Genomic DNA, 21,030 nt, shown 5'->3' on the forward strand with positions numbered 1-21,030 from the left:
AATTGAGGCGGTATGCCAATAAACATGTTTGACAGCCTCCTAAAAGACACACTAAAATAGGTCTTGACTTCTACTATTTCTGCTCATCTGGCTCCTTGAATCAGAAAACAAATAATGTCATTACCAGAAGCTGAGAATGTCTAGAATCACGATAAACTTATTTGCTTTTAAATGTAGACTACCTTATTATACTACTCGGGGAGTTTATTTCAAACGAGATACATCTTACTCACCTATTTAGAACGTCCTAAATTTGTAAACAAAGTTGCGACTGGATTCATTTAATTAAGCGCCACGAGCTAAGTAACCTGTCGCAATCGGTTTGGCACCCTTTGCCAGTCCCGCAAGCGCCATTAAGGTTAGTGATAGTGCCTCCGTATTGATGCCCACGTAGGGGGTGAGTTTGGAGTTAGAAACCTCTGCCTGAACTAAAGACAGCATATACCTTTCTCTAACAGACTCAGCATCATTTTTGGCACATATTTTAAACTTACTCTTAATGAAACTGTCTATTAAAAAGGAAAAAACGACAAAGCGAATGTGATTGCTAAAGTTTGAGAAAATTACTTCCATTATATGGTAAAATCATAGCTCCTTAGCCACTTGTTCAGGTCTCTAGTAAGGCAATTGAGTAATATTTCCTTTATTTTGGTCATATGAGTAAAGTAGCGTATTTACAGGTTAGAGTAAGTCTATAGACAAAATTGCTGCATTCAGTTTAAATCCGACAATCATTATAATGCTGCAGTCCCACCTTAGGCACATAAACACACCTTAAGGTTGCTGCTATGGGAATGTGTGCTATGAATAATTTATGAATAGCGCCAAATGCAAAGAGCCGATGAATTTTCCCTAGAAATTGTGTACCAAATGAGAAATCAGATGCTGCCTATGGCTCACCATAGTCATCGTTCTAGAAAAACAAAACCTTTGTTTTTTCCATGTGGTTTCTGGCGCGGGTTTTTTTAAACATTTAGCAGCTTCTGGAGTGGTTAATGGCGAAATATCTGCAGAGCCATTCCCAACAACGAACCAATTTGTCCCTCGATCATGCATGGTTCGTGAGCCTATGGTTCCAATTTCCTGTGTGGTTTCGATTATTTTTTCACAGCTAACGATTGAAAACCCTCGAATTTATTGTGAAACTACTTTTATGCTATTGAAACGAAAAAAGAATGTCGAATTCGAAACCAACCTTAAAGCATTTCCAACTCCTGTTAATTTGTCATTTAACCTATTCATTCTTATCTAAAGTTACTTATTAACAATAAAAATCCTCCTGAGTACTTTGCGATTTCAGCTTACTCTTCATTTTGTAATACCATTCTACTACCTCAGGTGATTAAACGCCAGGCGATTCGGATACGCAGAGTGGCGATCAGTGCCTATGAGCAGACCTAAATATATCAAATGCGGAAAATAAAGCCTTGCAGTGTGAATGAAGGCTTCACTGCCACATAAAATAGATTTATTTTCTAAACTGCACCAGGTCGTTTGGACAAGGAATCCCAACCTCTATTAAAATTTTTGATCGCAGATGAGGTAGGCGGAAATACAAATACGAAAAGGGAATAGCTGGTAATTTGCGGTTCGGTGATAATTAGGCAGGCAGTGCTCGCCATTGACCTCCTAAGACACTGTTAATACCAGTGCTTCGATCTAACTTAGTGGTGAATCCATTGCTTGCCATTTTGCTAACGAAACTCAAATTCATAGAGCCTTAAGTGGGGTGACAAATGACTTCTTACTGTGATTTGCGGCTTTTAAAACGATGCAATTTATTTTAAGATTCCTCTTTCGTACGCTCTCAGCGCTTTCTGGTTAAGGACGTTATTCTTCTATGCATTCACCAACGTCACGTGCATTTCAGAATCCTGGCAGCATCCGCAGCATTTCCGCAGCGCCTTGATTTTCCAACTCATGCAATGGATAGTTTTACTAATGAAATACTGCGAAACGATGGTTTGGTAGTTAGCAAATGACTTCCAGCTGCATAATAAAAATAATATTTAGATGAGCTTGGATATGACCTTTCAGTAGGTGTGAGTGAGGGTACCAAAGCTCGGCGGGAAACGCACACTGGTAAACCAACCGACTTTTGACCACCTCCCCCCCAAAAAAGTCGACCTGCCGGCACCAAAACCATGTGCAGCAATGAAAAAACACGTCTCTCGAAATGTATTGAATGTAAACAAATTTTTCTTCCAGGGCGCTGCCTACAAAAAAGTACTAATTTTTCAGGAGGGAGACCAAAAGTTCCCATGGGAGTCGAGCTCGCAATGTGGTATGTCCCAGATCCATGGTTCATCTATAAAACGAGGAATGGATTTGTTAATTCTGCATGTCTATTTCAAGAAACGATGACTTTCCATTTCAATATGGTCAATACAGTTTGATTTTATTGCATAACCGATGATCATCAACCCCAAAGGGAGAATGGTTTAGAACTCAGAGGGCTGAATTTCACATGAGATTTTAAAGTAATTGGGTCATTGACTTATTTTAAATGGTAGACCAGGAGTAATAAATGCTCCAATTAGGCCAATAAAATCAAATCAAGTTATTAAAAAACGAGAAGTTCTCGACAAGCCCGATTTTTTTAGCAAAAATGGTGTTTTTTATGCGAAACTACACTTTTAAAAACAAGCGGCTTTCAACCACGGGAACAGAAAAGCTGTTTGATGTGATCCAATAAAACTGGCGGAGCAGAGCAGACTGTCGTGTTCGGCCACCGCTCACATCAGTCGTTCGCTTTAACCATTTTGACCATCATTTCGCACCTAGAGTCGCATGCGATCCATTTTACACGCCATCGGACCTCACATTGCGTGGTCAAAACATCACCCTACTGGTCGATAGTCGTCTGACTGAGTGACAAATCAAAACGTTATCATTTTAGCTTGCACAATGAATATTATTTGTTCGCTATCAACCGAGTCGGGTAAGCAATGTGTTCGCTACAAGCAGAAGTGATTCAAAAAATGAAATTGACAATAAGATCATTTCAAACAAGAGAGACATAAACTGAAGGGATATTTGGTTGCTCGAACGTGGCAATTGTGTTCTCTTTCTCACTTCGCAACCGGAAGATGTGAATTTGCTGACCAGAAGCTAGGACGTAGAATAAACAGTCATTTCACTTTTTTCGACAATGCTCCGAGAAATTTGCATGTTTGGTCATTGTACTTCAGAAGTCGGTTTTCTCAAGGTATGCGCAAAAAAAACAATGTCTCACATTTGTGATTGCCTATACTTTTGCTACAATTCACTACAAATTATTTTGCAGTAATTAGAAATAAATTCAAATTTAACATGAGTCTCTGTAGATACGATTAAACATAATCGAAATTATTCACCATGAGCAAAGATATGCCTATCAGGAAGGAAGATAGATCAGGTAGACACTGTTCATAATCGGCGAAATCCCATTGTTGCAACCCTCGACTGCTTGCATTATTCAGCATGAGTAAATTGAGTTCATATGCATACCATCAGGAGGATAAGACTACCAAAAGAGAATCTCTACCTCATTAAAAATCGGAATGCGCAAGCTAAAAGAGTGTCCTTTGTAAATAATTCATGGGCTCGCAGCTTCCATACAGACACATGGAGAGGCGGACACGGAGCAACTTTAAAGGAGCCCCGCCTCCTCACGATTCACATGAGCGCATTGCGAGTGTCCGCCATTCTGTTGTAACTCCTTCGCCATCGCCTCCCACCCCCGTTCGCATCAAGTACGCATATTTACCCGAAAAGGACTGAAGGGGCCGAGCCCCTCTAGGTCCAAGCTCGTTCGCTAAAGCTGGAACGGGTACTTGTTAAGATCTATAAAGAGAAACGACTCCACCGTCGAATGAAGGCATGGGATTTTGCCCAATTTTCGCAAAAAAAGCGGGTCAATTTTTTGCTTTAGAGACGAGTATCAAGTTCATTTAATTCATTCACAATGTATCCTAGGTACTTAGGAATTTACATTTGATCCAGGGCTTCATGAGGATAGTACATGCTCCAATAATGTGAATTAACTCATTAAAAAATTAGTTTTGAGTAGATCCATGACCGGAAGGATAGCAAAATATGTTTGTGAGATTTTTCATAAAGAAGATTACCAGCAAAAAGGTTAAAGAAATACTTTACTAGAACAAATATTTTTGGACTCCTAATATCTTTAAGGTAGGAAGGTTTCAGTACTGCCGTTATGACAGAAGTAGGATGAGAGTAATCCTAGCACTAAATTCTTATCACTGCAAAAATTTCATGTCACCTGCGCTTGAATATTTCAATAAAGTGTGCACCATTACCATTTATCTGATTTACCATACTCCTGCTGAAATCAAACCTGAATATGCTAGGCCGAAATTTAGTGTAAAAAACCGACCACTTCAAAATCACCGAAATCGAGTGTTTTTTTAAATCGATGGTCTATTTGGACAGCATTTGTGCCTTTGTAGTTTACCCTCGCTTCCTACCCGACCAGTTTCTCAAAAAGCCTGTTATCAGGAGGCCTCCTAATAAAAATTTACCTAACTCTGGTATACGTAGCTACTTTTTAGAGACAACGACAAGAATAATGCCACTAGTGAGTCGACGAAAGCAGGTTTTGGAAAAGTTGTAAGATTATTTAGACCTCAAATGAAGCAACACAATTTAGTTACTTTATTGCTCCAGTTAGGTAGTCTTACCGGGCAGAAGCACGAAACCATTAAATTGGTTCATTCAGCTTTATTTGTGACACATAGCTTGAGATATTTTGGCCCGCATTCCATGTCCCATTCCGTTAGCTAGCGAAAAAGATCTTATTCTTATGAATATATTTTAATCACCACAAACCCACTTGTTTTGCTTTACCACTTTTAGAAAATCACACTTTGTTTGCGTTTAAAAAACCAGTTAAAAAGTTAGCAAACCAGACGCTTTATGTACCTTAGATTCATTTCGCTAATGTGTCCTCTTGACTTCTGCGCAAAGGCACAGAAAGCCTTACCGAACTAATGGCGTATTTGTTTCAGCCATCAGAAGAGATAATATCTGCGGTTCAAAAACAGACAGTGAATTTTCCTACCCCAGCCATTAACTAAACCGTTGAAAAACGGAATGCTGGAGTTATATATGCTACTTGCGTTTACACCTATGGCGTCACAAACTGGCATTTATTTTCATACAGCCACTAAATTTATTAAATAACGCGAAGTATGCCTTAGTTTCACTAGCATTAGGGAGAGAGAGACAAAGTGAAATTATGTTTTGCTATACAGAGTAGTCATCGAAGTTATTTTACTTTGACATCAGTTCCCCCCATTGCAGTACTGAAACGCTGAAAGAATGGAAGACCATACTTTGTGAGTGTACCTAATTGCGAGGATATACAACTTTGAGAAAGTGAAACGCTGCCAGAACAATAAGGTAACGCCCGTAAATCAAGGGTTTTGCAAGACGACTTGACTATTGTCAAGTGTTTTGCCACTTTTGCATCTGTCACCATAGACTCATCATTAGCAATGAAGGTGGAATGAAAAAGAGATTGATCTTAAGAGAAAATTTACTCAAGCATGAAACTGTCAGCCCGACTCCAGGAAAAAATAGTCGTATGCACCGTGCGAAAATAATTTTTTTTTTAAGGCGACTGAATAGCATCGACAACTGTACCATTGTGAAATAGAAAACCAACACATTTTACGTTACATTAGTGTTACCCGTCCACGCCACTAAATTGCATTGACCACTGATTGAAAGCTATGGTTCAGTCAAAGAAAGTTAAACCTACGAATTGAGTTACCTTTGAGCATTCAATTATATTGTCGCTACGCGTACCTGTGTGACAAGCAGTTTTATGCAGCATTTATGAGGGTCTTCATTCACTGCTGTGTTCATTACATGCATCAGATGAGGCAGTATACAGGTGGAACATTGCGCCTACATGGTACAAAATTCAAGATATTATATAGGCCAAAAAATTGCAGTCTCTAGGCAAATAGTACACTTTTAATGCAGTATACAGTCTGTCCTGGAGAGAGATGGTAGACCATGCTGCATCAAAACAAAATTTATAATTTTATTAAAATAAATGATACCTTAGAACATTCTCCTGACCCATTAAGTAAAAAAGTGAAACGCTGTTCAAAAATGTGTCCCAATTATTTAGCCTCCCAGACTTTGAGATAATCACATAGAGCACAAGGCCCACCAAGGAAAGCTGAAGATCTCACTGAAATGGAACCTCTACCGTGTCGTGATCTGGGACAAAGATAGCCCTGGCAGGAAGTAATAGAAAAACTAGGTTATAGTCAAGCCACTACATGAAGCCTTACTAAGCTAATCAAATAAAGTGCACACTTTCACACCAAAATGTGGCATTTAAACACCAGACATTTGCAAAAAAAATTAAATCTGGATACACATTACTTTAAAATCTTCTTTAGCAAAAACACACTACAAAGGTCACTAACAATATGGATGAACTGCATTTAGTTTGTTATACCTTTTCAGTGAATCGTACAGGTTTATCGTCAGCTTTTACTCTCTGAAGCAGCTAAATTCGCCCTAATAATTTGTGAAATTTACTGTAATTACCCATCTTGATAAACCTGACCGTCAAATTACTGGGCTCGTAGACCAACTGAACGTTGGCAGACAATCTCGCAGAAAGCTCTCACACGGCGCACGAGTCAAATGAAAGGCTTAGCTTGACAATTTTCACTTTCAACAAGTAGTAATTAAAGGTAAGATTAGTAGCTTTAAAGGTAATCTGAAATCTTCATCTGAGAAAGCAAATAACAAAATCCGTTATCCTAGGCTACTGTAACATAGAGGAGGACAAACACGATGCATGCCACAAGGCCACGATTGCCAATCGGGTCGTGATTCAAACATCACCATGAATTCACTCAAAGTTGTCAAAATCACCACAGACCATTTAATTAAACACATCAGAACAGTCTTACATTCTAGCTTCTAGGTGAAAGCTTCATTTGTACAGGCTTAGTAGCATTAATAATGCCATACAAAGGAGTGGTCACTAGGAGTTTCCGGACTTGATTCAAGTGTCAAAACTACCTATTTGGTAATCTCGCCTTCATGACACCCAAATGTAAGTGTTGGGTGCTTTAATTTCCAGAACATGCTACTGGGAGGCGCCATATATTTGTGCATATTTTTTAGTAATTTTAACTCCATTTCCGGTCAGCAACTATTGACAAACCTCTCTTAGATGGCTTGAACAGGATCTAGAGGCTTACAGGAATGACGATGGACAATGGGCGTTGCCTTGGATGTTGGCGCTTATCGATGTGAACAGCAACGATAAAAGTGCTCCTTACGGATTGGTTTAAGCAATCATCGACTAGAAAATTGAAGAACTTGAGTTGAGTGAAAATGGCATTTGATGAGTTTTAAAAGGAGATCCTATCGGTCAGCTTTTGAGGACTAGAAAAAAGATTATTGATGATGATTCTGAATCTCAGAAAAGCGATTAAAGTCTACCATATCATCAAGCGTCCTCACTCAAGCCTGAAATACCTCCGCGTATGATTTTCCGCATTCGTCATACAAGTACCGAAATGCAGTCTGCTTAACTACTGGCAAATTACGAATGTTTGACAAGTACAAAGGGAACGATTGTTAAATTTTCAACACCCGCGCCTCATCAACAACATCCATCCCTCTTCTAAACCCTAAACAGCATCGACTATAACCAAGTATTACTATTGCCAAATACCCAACATCGACAGGTGTGAGATTATTAAAATTTGCGTTACATTTATGAGTTTGTCATTTAACAAACAAGGCAAGGGACAAACAAATTAACGATAATCAAACAGTATACGAACATCCTGACTTACTAGAAACACATTTAAAGTTTCAGCAAAAGCAACCGTTAAGGCAAAATATTGTTTTTCCATAGTTTAAGTCGAAAATAAGTAAAAAGAACTACCAAGCAAAGGATTTCAATGCTTAAAAGCACTTAACGCCCAGAAAGGTCTTCCTATGATTAATTAATCTCATCAGTAAATACATCGTACCTAACATAAAACACTTTATATCCTGCACAGTGCTAACAAGCAAAACCACTAAATAGTGTTTCTCTTACTGTAAATCGACAGACTAGAGACTAAACTATAACCACCTCCCAATTATTATCATTGGCATCAACCTTTTTCTCCATCTGTGAATTTGAAAAGAAGCAGCTCGAGAAAAATACTAAAAGTATTGATAATTAAAAAGACGAGACGAGCTTGCAGTAAGCATGGGAATATGCGCAATATGACAATAGCGCAATGCTGCAGGTACGCCACTTAAATGAAGCAAAAATCGTAAAAAAGAGTACCGTCTGTGTGTGGTTTCCATTTTTGGTGGGATGGACAGGCCACACACAGACATAATGGGGGAAAAATCCACCTTTAGAATGCCACCATTTCAGACGCATAAATCATTGGGCTGGTTTAGTCAGTCTCGACAACTGTTGTTGTGTGGATCATAAATTAGTATATAATTTAGTGTGGAAGAAAGATGGTTGAAAATAACTGGTTGAACTAGCAAATCTAGTGTTGCTTTTCTTTTTTTGCATGCATAAATAATGTTGCAGTCACTTTATTTACTTCGGTATTCACAAAACTGGTATGCCTAATTAACAGGGAGGAAAATGCATTCATGATCGTCATTGTTAAGTGGATTTCAGATTTGAAGATGGACTCTACATTTTTTCTTCGCCCTGGATAAGAAACTACTGAGCTCAATATAACTTGCATGAATTTATTAAGTAAAATGGCTACAAACATAACTCGAATGAGTGTATGCTTCGAAGTAGATATTCTCCTATTCAAAGGATTGGTCTTTAAGTTTAAACAGATACCTACTACGAATTTGTATGGTGAGGCAATGATTAGATAAGATAGAGCCGATCGTTGAGGGCAGCCGTTTATTGTGAGGCTATTGGCTAATCAAACATCCTTTTTAATGAAATCGAAAGTGTGCTTACTGAACTCTCTCACAATAGGCCAGTTTCAGGCCTCCTACCAGTCAGGAATGAAGTACTTTATTCATCCTTTCAAACATTGTAATTCCACTTTCAAGCCAACAACAATCTCATCCTTTTTCCACTTAAATTTTGTTACTTAGATGCAAAATTAAGAGGTAAGTAAGACGACAACCAGCTCGTGAAAATCCGGACACATATCACTGGGGCAAAGATCACAGCCAGTCGGCTGAGCTCGTATCCGCATCATTTCACAATAAAAACCATAGATTAAGGTTGCCCACTTCTTGTAAGTGATCTGGTAAACGTAAAAGCACAAGTACAGCACAAAGTAAATATGTAAATCCAGGATTTGACCGGAGCCATGCCCACTAAATCCAAACATTTCGCGCAATAATGTCCCAGACTCACTCCAACCAAATAGCTATCTAGAGGCCTTGAATTAAGGTTCCCTTAAATGCAGCTGTAATACTACCATTGAATTAGTGATTGAACTAACTAAGCTAACAAGATGAAGGACAGTTCCGATAAAAGTTACTTGACTCAACGTACCTTCTTTGTTGTATAGGACGGGTGGAAGTCGATAGGGAATGGGAAAATTAAGAAGTTCGACTGATTCGTCGACCTAAAATATTTAAATGGAATGGGATAAATCATTCAAGGAAGTTTTTGTTTCCATTTTCGTCTTAACGGAGGCCACTTAAGGAGCATTAAAATAGTTTTGTGATAAACGGAATCCGTCACTCGATTACTTGTCAAAATCAAACGGTTGGTTAGGCTTCAAAACGTTGTGAAGTGTGTTGCCTCTTTAATTTTTGTATATTGTGATTTGACAGAAAACCAAATGGACACCAGCAGTAAGTTTCAATTTTCTAGTCCATTGAAAATAAGTGAATGTAACAGAGGCATCAACACAGGTGCTAGTACCTGTCTCTTAATCAAAGGACAATAGATTACTCGTTTATGTGCCACCGCCAAAGCATTGCAAAGAGAGATTAATAAGTTACCAGCACTATATTCCGTTTGTCGCCGGTGTAACTCCGCTCTTGTGTATGAGCTAATTTTATTGCTGAAAATACAGTGTGGCAGTCTAACTCTTCATACTTCTCTTCCGCCGTTATGCAATCAAAAACCAATGCAAAAGTGGAGTTTTGGAGGCCTTAAGGATAATCCCATTAACAAATGTAAGGTTTCTTCAACCCAGCATGCATTTAAAAGTGGTCAAATTTGAAGTGTATCCACTGCTAAAATCAGCTATTTCTTGCCATTTACACTGGTGACAATTACTCTCAGGGGCAGGAAATGCAACAACAAGCAAAGCGGACTTTCACCTAGCTCCGATGTGCGTTGAGGATTTCACAAGCCACTAAGTCCCTGGCAAATTACTCTACTCCAGCTCTGCCGAAGTGAATATTTGTGTGGTTTTTACAAAGTTGTGTTTGCTGACGCTCTCGTCATTGATGTGAGCACCAAATAGGCTACGAGGTGTCCTTTCCATGGCTGCGTAGCACCTCATGTAGGTAAAAATGAGCGGTAAATTTGAAATTATTACCAAGAGAAAAATTTTGAACGCCATTTACGACCGGTAAATGAAAGATTTCAGATGAAAAGAATCAAATGAACCAACCTTTTCTCCGACTGCGTCGGGTGTAAACAGGACGCCGAGCTCATACGAGCGAATCATGAGCTGTGTCTTCTTCAGTTGTAAACATCCCCAAGCCGCCTTTGAAAGGTTAGCGCTGAAACGATAGGGTTATGAAACGCACACACTTTTATGCGCCGGAGTGGGATCGGTGATTTTGAGCTACTCAGAGATGAGGGAGGTTGATAAGACATCACACGTAAAATTTATCTGGATTACTCTACGTTGCTAAAGGCGAAGCTAAATTTAGATTATTTAGGAGGGTCGGCCTTGGAAATTAAATAAATAATGAGGGGATTTTTAATCGCATGCATAGCTAGCATTTGCAGGTAAGCGAATCCTCCAGGGCCCTCATTTACCCAAACGGAGAAAAAACTAAATATTTGACTTGATCGAAAACGTTTGTCCACTATTGCTTATGAATACCTCAATTTTTCATGTCTGTCATGAGGAGTTTGGGACAAAATTACTCAACTCCACTCCAGGATAATAGCTAAAAGAACCAAGAAATCATTCTGAGCTACTAAGACGTTTCTCCTCATCAAGGTTAATCAAGAAACGCATATTGCCGTTCGTGGAGAGTTGAATTTGGAATCATGCCAAAAACGCAACCCAGTAACAGAGAGCGCAAGAAACAGGAAACGTTACGACATTGACAGAGTAATGAGTCGCAAGTTTACTAGAGTCTTTTGTGTTTGAAGATTAAGCAAAACTTCAGAATCTAAGCCATGCTTTGACTTTTTAAGGACTTTGACAGTCAGTAAATCCACTTCATCAACTCCAAAATGAGGAAAATTGCTTTGACTGAGGAATTGGAGCGTTTTGACAAACGAAAAATTCTTCCACAACAAACAAAACACTTTTTTTGCCGTAAGCTTTTCTGTATGCCACGTAATTTAAAATCTTAGAAAAAAAAACGCTATTTAGGGGTGAGCTGGAAAAGTGCTTTTAGCAAATAGCTAGGGATATGGGGTAGGTTTGCATTTTATTGCTTTTCCACACGATGAATGCAAGGAGTACCAACTATGTAGCACGTATTTACTTCAGGTCTCAAGCTGCCTTAACGACGTAGAACTGCATCTCACACTCGCAGCTCAAAATTCCCATTTTAGTGAAATAAATATTACTAAAGAGTCTGGCAAAAACACAAGTATATTGTTTCAATAAAAATTATGATGCTAGAAGTCATTAAATAGGTAGATGGGCTTAACTGCCAGGCTTGTTCAGGTATACACTCCCAAAGTGATTCAAGTGAATGCAAACACTGACAAACGGCAGTACTAAAAGCCCGAGATAGTGTTCGCAGTTGGACAATATCCACGAACTTATTAAAACAAAGGTACAGATTTTGCGTTTCACTAATTTGGATCCAACAAATGCCTTTTCACCTAAGTAGAAAAATATTTCCTAGGTGTTTTATAATGTTCACAATTGACCCATCATCTTGGAAAAATTCAATGACCTTAAAAGGTAATCATCAACCTAACGTATGATAAGGTGATTACTATGTAAAATACAAAGTTACAAATGTTTTATTGCAAAATAACCCACAGTATGCAACCTATTAATTGTAATCTGATTCATAAATATCTGTTTATGATGGCGGTGGTGATGATGATAGGGTCGTCCACCTAAGGCCATTCCAGTGTTTCTTGGGATTTTTCGTATTCCTCTCCCGACTCTGAGAAATTTGTAATTCCCCAATCGTTTTTTATAGACAGCGCACTTACTGGAATCATCCCGTCTACTAATCTGGCAAACAAAAGTGAATTCGATGATCCTTGGAGGATAAGTGATTAACATAGATACACAACCTACGCTCAGATAGGAATCAGGTCTTCGAAAGGTAATCGTGATCGAAAAGAGCGCCTGTAGTTTACTGTCATGCAGACACGGAAACAGGATTACAAATGTCAAACTGTTTTGAGTTTTAACTATCCTCTTGGTTCTGTTTCCGAAAACTTGACATGAACTGTTCTGTCGTCAGCCGAAAAAGAATGAGGTTGACGCCTCCAAAGCAAATTAATTGCTTATTGCCTAAGTCAACTCTGCTGTGAAATTGAATATAGGCTGAACCCAGAAAGATCCGTTGAGATTAAGAACACCGAGGAGATAGCCAGAAGTATGGTCATATCGAGAGGCGCTCACCTGGTGAGAAGAAACCAGGCAACGCGTCGACCATCGGGCGAGCAGCGACAGTAGGATTTGATGTGTGGCGCAGCCCTAGAGAGACCGGGATGGAGGCCAACCCAGTCGTGAAGGAAGTGTCGTAGCCAAGGCTGTCGCGCCGCCACTGCTCTTGCATAGGGTAGACATCCACCCGCCGCATAGCCCTCTAGGCTCTCTCTTACCGTGTTCACAGAAGGATAGATCTGATCACATAAACAGCGGTTAGAAAGTCATCAATTCAATTGCAAACGCACGCAGCGTATGAAGCTTCATCTTTCCGATAAACAAATGAGACGTTTGTCCACGCTAATATCCTTTAACCGTCTTTATACTCACATTAACAGTTGTAGGTGGGACAAAGGTTTGCGTTTGCCTTGTAATTAAGGTTCAGTGAGTTGGAGTAATACCATATGCTGGCTTTGGAAAATTGCAGTTTGTCATATCATGTGATGCTATTTGGTGCTAGCGATCGGACGTTTTCGCAGGCCCTATTTTCGGAAAAACTTTTGCGTCCATTTATCTGTATCTTTCGATATGATATTGTCTTCTGATTTTTATTCTGTTGCGATTAATCTTCAATAAGAGCTTAATTTAGCCACTCGTGTTTAAAGGTTGGCCTACCTTACTATCGCCCTAATTTAATAATCGCTATACCAGACTTTTAATGTACTTCATTAAATCCAGAGTTAGCACGAGCTCCATTATGCTGGTCCCCCTAGAATGCATGGGACCACACACACACGACTACATAAAACGCACTAATCTTGTTCTTAGACTTAAATAAAATCCCAGTTAATTTAGCTAAGCTTTCTGACACTAATACCCATTTGAAAAATTTCATTCTTTAAAGGCATAAACAATTTGTTGAATAAGTGGGTAATTCTCAACTCGCTTATGTGAACAAGCTGTGCAAGGTCATTCGGTTTCCGTGACCCTCACTATAAAGGAAAGGAAGTCCGTGTTCATTTTAATCAAACTAATCAGGCTGTCCGTTATCCCTGCATTTTCAAAATGCATATTTAGAATCTCAAGGAGTGAGCAAAGAGGTCATACAATAACACGCCAACTCGAATTTATTCAGTGAATTGCCCTTTGTTTCCCTGTAGATATTGAACTTATTTTTGCAAACCATAGGCTCCGGGAGAAGAGATGTAAGTAATTTGATGCCACTGATACACAATTATGGTGATAAAAATTGTTTCATTTAAATCAAGCGCGAAAGAAGTGACGGCTCGATAAAACACTGTTTGCCTACTGACTGGCCAGCCGGACGGGAAAAAACTGGGGTCCAAAACATCATGGTGATGAGTGGTATCAAAACTGAAAACAGCCTATTTAGATAGATTCAATCTAGCTATTAGACAGCAATTCAATGCGAAATCTAAATGAGGCTTCCAAAAATATTTCAATAGTTCCAAAAACTAAATGATTAACATTAGAATTTGGGGAAGGAAAACAACTCAATTTCTTCCCCTTTTCGACTATGCCATTAGGTCAACAAAATGGAGGAGTGAAAAAAGTCCACAACGTGGTGACTTGCCAGACGGATCCCACGGGCGCCGCATCCAGCTAGACTGCTCGACCACTCCGTGGTGAGCCACTGGGTCGGTTGGGCACCCAGCGAACCGATCGAGGAGAACTGCCCCACAATCGGCCACGAGCGATCCACCTCGTGTTTCTTCAGCACCTGATCCAACACAAGGGAAAAGCGAGGCAAAATCGACGACATCCTCTATCACTTGGTCAAGCCCACCTAATTTCTGCTTATCTTTTTTGCGCCTTCAATGAATTTCGATGTCCATTGCCTTTTGCATGCAGACATCGTCCACACTTATTAACCTAGCTAATGGATGTTTGTTCTCCACTTTAACGATTTTCGTTTTTGTCTATTCGTGTTTGGCTGGATTTGACCGCATTATGTTCTTGTAGAAGCTTTTTATGGAGTTCTTTTCACCATTAACTCAATTCTGTTTGCTCGTTACAATAAAGCTAAATTTTCCACAGAATCCAAGGAAGTGAGCTCTGTGTATCATTGAAGTTATCCAATAAGACTATGGTACTTATGCGACTAAGTAAACGAAAATATAATCAGTTCTTGATGCAATCACTAACACCTCATTGTTCTTCCTTTCTGTTTGTCATGAAGGTGTGACAGGGAAAGGGGGAGTTAAGGGCCTGTGCAAATAACTATCGGCGAGACAGAAGTTAGCGATATGATCAAAGCGTAACTTACCGCCCCAAGCTTGAGGTGGCCGAAGGTTTCCAGTTTATCACTCCTGTGACGGCCCGGCACGCTTGCGATGAGCCAAACCCTGAACCAGCAAGACCATTTTAGAGTACTCGGTCTCTTCAATCAGGTCGAATAAAACTCCTTGAAAGGAGAACACTCCAAATGCATCACCGCACTGACGTGTCAAGGTTGTCATCGGTTAGGGTTTGAACTCCCGCTTCTAACAAGTGGGAATAAGATACTCCCTTCACGAAGACAAAATAAGTTGTCCCCTCACAATATGTTACAACCGTCGTGTGATTCAGTCAACGTAATAACGCCACTCATTCAGTGCAATTCTGCATACAGACCGATAACAATAGCAGGAATTTTCTAGCAAGTCACTGAGTGCATTAGGTGAAAAATATTTTCTGGTAGTTCAGGTCTTTTCCATAATGTTGGTTCAAAAGTACTACAGAACGAAAGGGAACTTATAGGCTTGATGCTAGACCGATGTTAGAATCAAGCCCTCTCAGCCTAACACCGCTTTGGGCCTAGAAATGAGTTCTCCTCAAGTGTACCAATCATTCCTACAGCTTCAAAAAATGTTTTTTTTTCTTTGAAATTCAAATTAAAATAATGCTTATTCTATCCCGTTATTAAACATTAAGAGTAGGAATTTCCTGCTTTTTCTTTAGGTTTTAAGCTTTATCAAACAAATACCCGGAGGCAGAGTTGGTTATTTACTTGATATTGCGCAATAAATTAGAGCGGACACTTTGGTTTCCGGTGCGAAATTAATAAAGTAAACTGCACTTTATTGGAATGTACAACTTAGTGTTTGGGGTGGGTCCAGTAGAGCCTGGCATAAAGCATACGTGGAAAAGTTAGAATCATATCATATTAAATTAGGGGCCAGAAAATGGTCACTGTTTGTTGTTTCAAACTGACTAGTGAGAAAAAGCCAAGAAGAGAATATGGTAGGGATATGCGCCCCTATTACGCTGAGCGAATAAGCTTACATTATTAATCACTCGTCCTCTCAACATTGAAGAGAAACAGAAATGGACGGTACTTCATCAAAGTGTGTAATAATTTTGGGAGCAATGATACAGATTTTAACGCGAAATACGTTTAATAAACACTAATTTCTATTTTATGCATCAAAGAAATCCCATTCCAACCAGTAACATTGTGAATTCAAAACAAATAACATCCAAATAAAAGTGCATCACGCCAACAAGAGGGAATAGTTGGCTGCTCCCGTTTGAGACGCTGCTAACGCTCTAAGTGGTTCCCCATACATTATAAGATCAAAAGGAAGCCGACACACAAATAGGTTCAAGCATTTTTCCTTGTATAATTCAATAGCTCTTATTGGTATCATATTGCAACCTTTTCTGCAATATTTCACTGTGGATTAAATATTTATTAGACTAGATCTTCCATCACATTATGTGGTCTTTTTTAGGAGAAGTTAGAAACTGAATACTTTTGGAACAATGCTTTATAAATGACATCGCCGTTTTTAAACGACACTTTATTGTTAAAATTTTTATTTTGATGGAAGCCAGATTCGAAGTAGGACTGACATTGATTAGTCGATTTTCAGTTAAAAAAACCCAACTTACTTTACACAACTAAAGTCGTGGTCCTGAATCACTTCAGTCCAGTGATCGAGTTGTGCTGAGGCTCGGGAGCCTCCCTTGTAAGCACGTAGGTATTCAAGTAAATCAGCCTGAAAGTGTGTCTTGGAGTCGCCGTTGCCATGACTCAATTTTGGAGATATCCATATCCTAGAAAAGCATTAGATACCAAAAATTTCAGCCTACTTTAAACAATTCAGTCAAAGAATCAGTATGACTGAATTTTCGCATATTCACTGTACGACTAACTGGGGATGGGAGTTTACGATCATTTCCCCATAGATTCAATTCTTTGAACTATCTCGGAAGCCATTTTCGATAACCGCAAATGAAGGTTTTAGTATTTTTGCAGTTTTTTTGGATAATTTATCCTTATTAGGGTATGTCAGACATTCAGTTCTCTGCAATGTAATTAATGGTTATTTGGCTCTCGGCTTTGGTAAAAGGTCACTTTGTGTCTCGGCCACTGTGCTCTCGTCAGGTGGGCTGGTCTCTGGGCCGTGCCAGTAGCCTCCAGCTATTCTATACGTTGAATGCATGCATTCTGCCAGAGTATTATGTCATCTTTCGTCTTCAGGACAGTCTTGGGGCGCTACATCAGATTTCAATTTGAGCAAGGCATTAATGACATAACTTTATGCCATCTTAATTACGATCCAAAAAGATTATAATAAGAATTAACCATGAATAGAGGGAAAGGTATGAAAGCAGGGCAATTAAAGTCCTATTTTTACTGGTCCTAATAGATAAAAACAGTCATAAAACCACAATTACCCTTGAGTTCGAAGGAACCAATCCGACTGAATCTGGTTAGCAGTGTGAATCACAACTCGTAACCCGTCTTCATAGCGCAGTAGCATCATTTTACTGATTAAAAATAAACGAAATTGGATTTTATATACTATTCAACAAAATGAAGGTAAATAACATTACTTACGTGTGGTGTGTTCCGTATGCGATCGGAAGGGGAGCCTAAACAAGTAAATATTGGCGGTAGAAGAGAAGGTAACGGCGTGTTTTGACACCAATAGCGATCATGTGTGTATGTACTCCGACTATAGAGCAAGTGGTACTTACCTCCAAAATTGACACGTTTTTCCACCGAGTCGCCTGCGATCTGAGCTCTTCGCTCTGTCCATCCGAAGATCCGTGAACGATCAGTAGGGGAAGTGATCTCGAAACACATCAAAACACTTATCTTGACTGCACAATATCACAATAGGAAAGTATGATGTTCATCAGTAGATACGTACCGATATTTCTCGGGATATTGTTGAATCAACCACTCAAGCTCAAACATGTAATTGAACTAAATATACGTAAAAACCAAAGTACTGAACAGAATCTCGGAACATTTTGTGAGAAACTCTTTCCTTACCTGTGCTGACTCAATAAGTTTGCCGTTTCTCTCATCCAAAATTTCTAAAAAAACCAATGGAAGTTCACACAGTCGACGGCAAAACCTGTTTTGAAACCAAGTAAATAAATGATCATATAACTACTTCCGATAGAATAAACACTCTTCGATTATAATTATGCATCAATAAATAAAACTGTCATTATTTTACAACTCAAGACTTGTCAATTCGCTATTGTGAAGAATTTTGGGTAAACTAAAATTTCGTGTACATTTAGGCACTATAGCCTAACATCCTGATCTCGTATTCCATTCCACCACGCTTTACTGGATGATCAAAAGATGTTCATTTGGTTAAAGCATTTCCAGCGCTGTTGCCTCAGAGGAGCTTGAAATCCTCTACTGCATGCTATTGTTTCCGCATCTATGCTATTTAATCATGCCATTACGTTCTATTGAAAAGAATTATGCTTGATACAGCTTTTAACATTACTCTCTGCCTATTCTGGCGTATTTCTATATCGGTAGTTAAATTCACCTATAATTTCTAGATGGTTAAATGGGTTGGAAATTCCAAATTTGGCCACTTTAAGCAAATTATGAGGCTACGTTTATCGGAATGGAATTTAGCAGTGCCTTTCCAACTTACCAGTGAGAGTGACAGTTGGAATGGAGCCATATTCAACACCCCTCACGCGAAACACGTAAAAGCCATAGCCCGATCCGAGTTCAGGCGCTGTATATAGCTCTGATTTTGACGGTTTGTGTGAAGACCTTATGCCTTCTGCGATAATAGAGATGCTCTAATTAGTCACAAAAGTAAAGCAAGAACAATCTGCTCTCCCACTCGCACCTACTGGGATGTAAATACTCCACAAAGTGGGCGGGGTTGCGTCGATAGCATGCAGAGCCGTACCTACAAGTCGGTCGCTGTACGACCGAGGTGGTCGTACAACCGGATAAATCAACGGCTTCCTGCTTCCTTGGTGGGTATTCAGGGAGTTCTGCCACCTTTCTACAGGAAAAATAACTCCAATGACGGCACTGATCCCACCTTTTACCCTTGGGCCAGTTTGTATCCCCTGTGCTTTCCATAATTGGATGATCTGCAATACAAGAAATTATGATGAATCTGATAATGTTTCACTCGTTCAGTGGCATAACCAAATTTGAAAGAATGATCGACCTTATTGCGTCACATCGGTTATTTTCAGATAAAATGAAGCGGCTCCTTCGAAACAGCGTTTCATGTAAAAAGAATGGAGTCTATTCAATCTCAGGAGCAAACTAGGCATCTTAAATACTTGAACTCAGCCGCCTTCTAGCTAAAAACTAAAATAGCACTGCAAATTATTGGTTCATGAAGCTAAAATGCTTCATTAATTGTATGCCCTGATCCGCCTTATGAAATTGACTCTAGAGCTAGTTACCTACCAAGACTCATCTCAGCTGAAATCAACCCATGGTAGATAGCACGTGTGCCCTCGTCACCTTGCAAGTCCATTATCGAAACAGCTGCAGATTCTGCTGGATCTTAAAAAACTTAAGGAATCACCGCATGAACTCGACGCAAACGTCTGACAAGTACAGCAAACCATAAGAGTTCAATCAGCATCAGTTTTAAGTGAGCTCAGACTGATAAAACTTCCCAGGACTGGGGTAAGTCGACAGTCCAAAGGGCATGCAAAAAGACCCGACATCTGGGCATCAGAACAGCTCAGTCCCATAAGTTGCTACAGCACCAAAATGCAGGAAAAGAGAGGATTTAAATAGGATATATTTAAAGATATATATTTCTCCAGTTACAGTCAACTTTAGTGGCACACAATTGCCCTCACGCGACGAAACGAGAATGGTGGCAAAAAATACAGTATTAAAATGCATTTACAACATTGCATGTTTTGGTTTCATGTGGACGGTTTCAAGGGGTCTTGCACATCTTCCATGCCTTCATCATCATCATCATCATCCTCTTCCTCAGCCATATCCACATCCGATTCATCCTCGCCAACATCGAAGAGCCGCCCAGCGACAGCAGCACCATCTCCCGCTCCGCTGCCACCCCCGCTAATGGCCGCCGCAGCCGAAGCGTTCTCCGATGCTTCGCCCATTGCACTTTCAACGGTCATTTTTACGGCCTGACGATGTACACTGTTAGCAGAGTGACGCAGAAGGCCACCCGGACCACTGGGAACAACGAAGCCGCGAGAAGCAGCTGCACGTGCATAATGCTGGGTATCCCCGGGGGTTATTTCGGTGCTCGATGCAACGCCAGCACTGGCGCGCTGTAGATGAATTTGTTCAGGGGCAGCGCCACCATCATCCGCGCCTTCACCACCGCCCCCACCCACCACCTCCTCCTCTTCCTCGTCGTCAAAGAAGTCATCGCCGAAACGTCTGCGGTGATGCTGGGTGTGGTGGGTGTGAGAGTCTGCTACCCCCACAGGAGTCGTATTTGGACCACCTGCGCCTGCAACTTCAGCCAAACGCGCTTCCACATAGAGACGACGCTGTTGATGAAGAGCTTCAAAATCAGGCACGATAGCCTGGCGACGTTCAAAGATAGCTATGAAAAAACGTATTGCGTCAGAGATATTAAACAAGGTTGCACATTCATAGCCTGATTCAAATGAATTAATAAAACTGTTAAAACTTCAAACTGGCACAAAGCACTAAATGAGGAAGTTTTGTGATGTAAACAATAAATTATCAGTGATAGCAATGAAACTGCAAAAGCTTTAAATGCCAACCTTCAACATAGAAGCGCAGCGATGGAGGGATAAGTTCAAGGCACTGATTATATTCCTCTTGAGTGCATTGCGGACTGCCCAGTCGCAGGGTGAGGCCCATTCTCTTCAAAGTGTCAACCTCGTCACGAACCTCATAGGGCTGATCAAAGTTGAAATAGTATTCCAGTCTAAGGGAAAGCAAAGCAGTTCTCAGATCAGCAGACCACAACAATAAGCGCATAAGGGTAGCAAAAAACTAATTTGCATCCAGAGGGAATTCACAAGGTTATAAGTAGGAGTTTACTTG

General features: G+C 39.9%; 2 protein-coding genes across 2 annotated transcripts in view; both read right to left on the reverse strand. All coding sequences in view use genetic code 11, as the record gives it.

Annotated features, from left to right (window-relative positions):
• Positions 1-285: 285 nt before the first annotated feature.
• EGR_02269 (Tyrosyl-DNA phosphodiesterase) lies at positions 286-19,498 on the reverse strand (the record flags this gene model as incomplete). Its single annotated transcript, XM_024491518.1, has 15 exons — positions 286-428; positions 9,524-9,596; positions 10,599-10,710; positions 12,762-12,985; positions 14,308-14,469; positions 15,016-15,094; positions 16,623-16,787; positions 17,412-17,504; positions 17,575-17,609; positions 17,715-17,811; positions 17,891-17,946; positions 18,016-18,059; positions 18,644-18,778; positions 18,852-19,009; positions 19,425-19,498. 15 exons carry the CDS (start codon positions 19,496-19,498, stop codon positions 286-288), a joined length of 1,650 nt encoding a protein of 549 aa, XP_024354024.1.
• Positions 19,499-19,901: 403 nt separating this feature from the next.
• Positions 19,902-21,030, reverse strand: part of EGR_02270 (Transcription factor Dp-1) — a gene marked incomplete at both ends in the record, with an annotated part of 3,122 nt that continues 1,993 nt past the window's right edge. Inside the window, 2 exons of the mRNA XM_024491519.1 lie at positions 19,902-20,560; positions 20,745-20,883. Of these exons, the coding sequence (XP_024354025.1) occupies positions 19,902-20,560; positions 20,745-20,883 (798 nt within the window). The remainder of the gene's footprint in view (positions 20,561-20,744; positions 20,884-21,030) is intronic.

The sequence above is a fragment of the Echinococcus granulosus genome (assembly GCF_000524195.1).
Source record: "Echinococcus granulosus chromosome Unknown EG_S00010, whole genome shotgun sequence".
In the NCBI taxonomy this organism is placed as follows: domain Eukaryota; kingdom Metazoa; phylum Platyhelminthes; class Cestoda; order Cyclophyllidea; family Taeniidae; genus Echinococcus; species Echinococcus granulosus.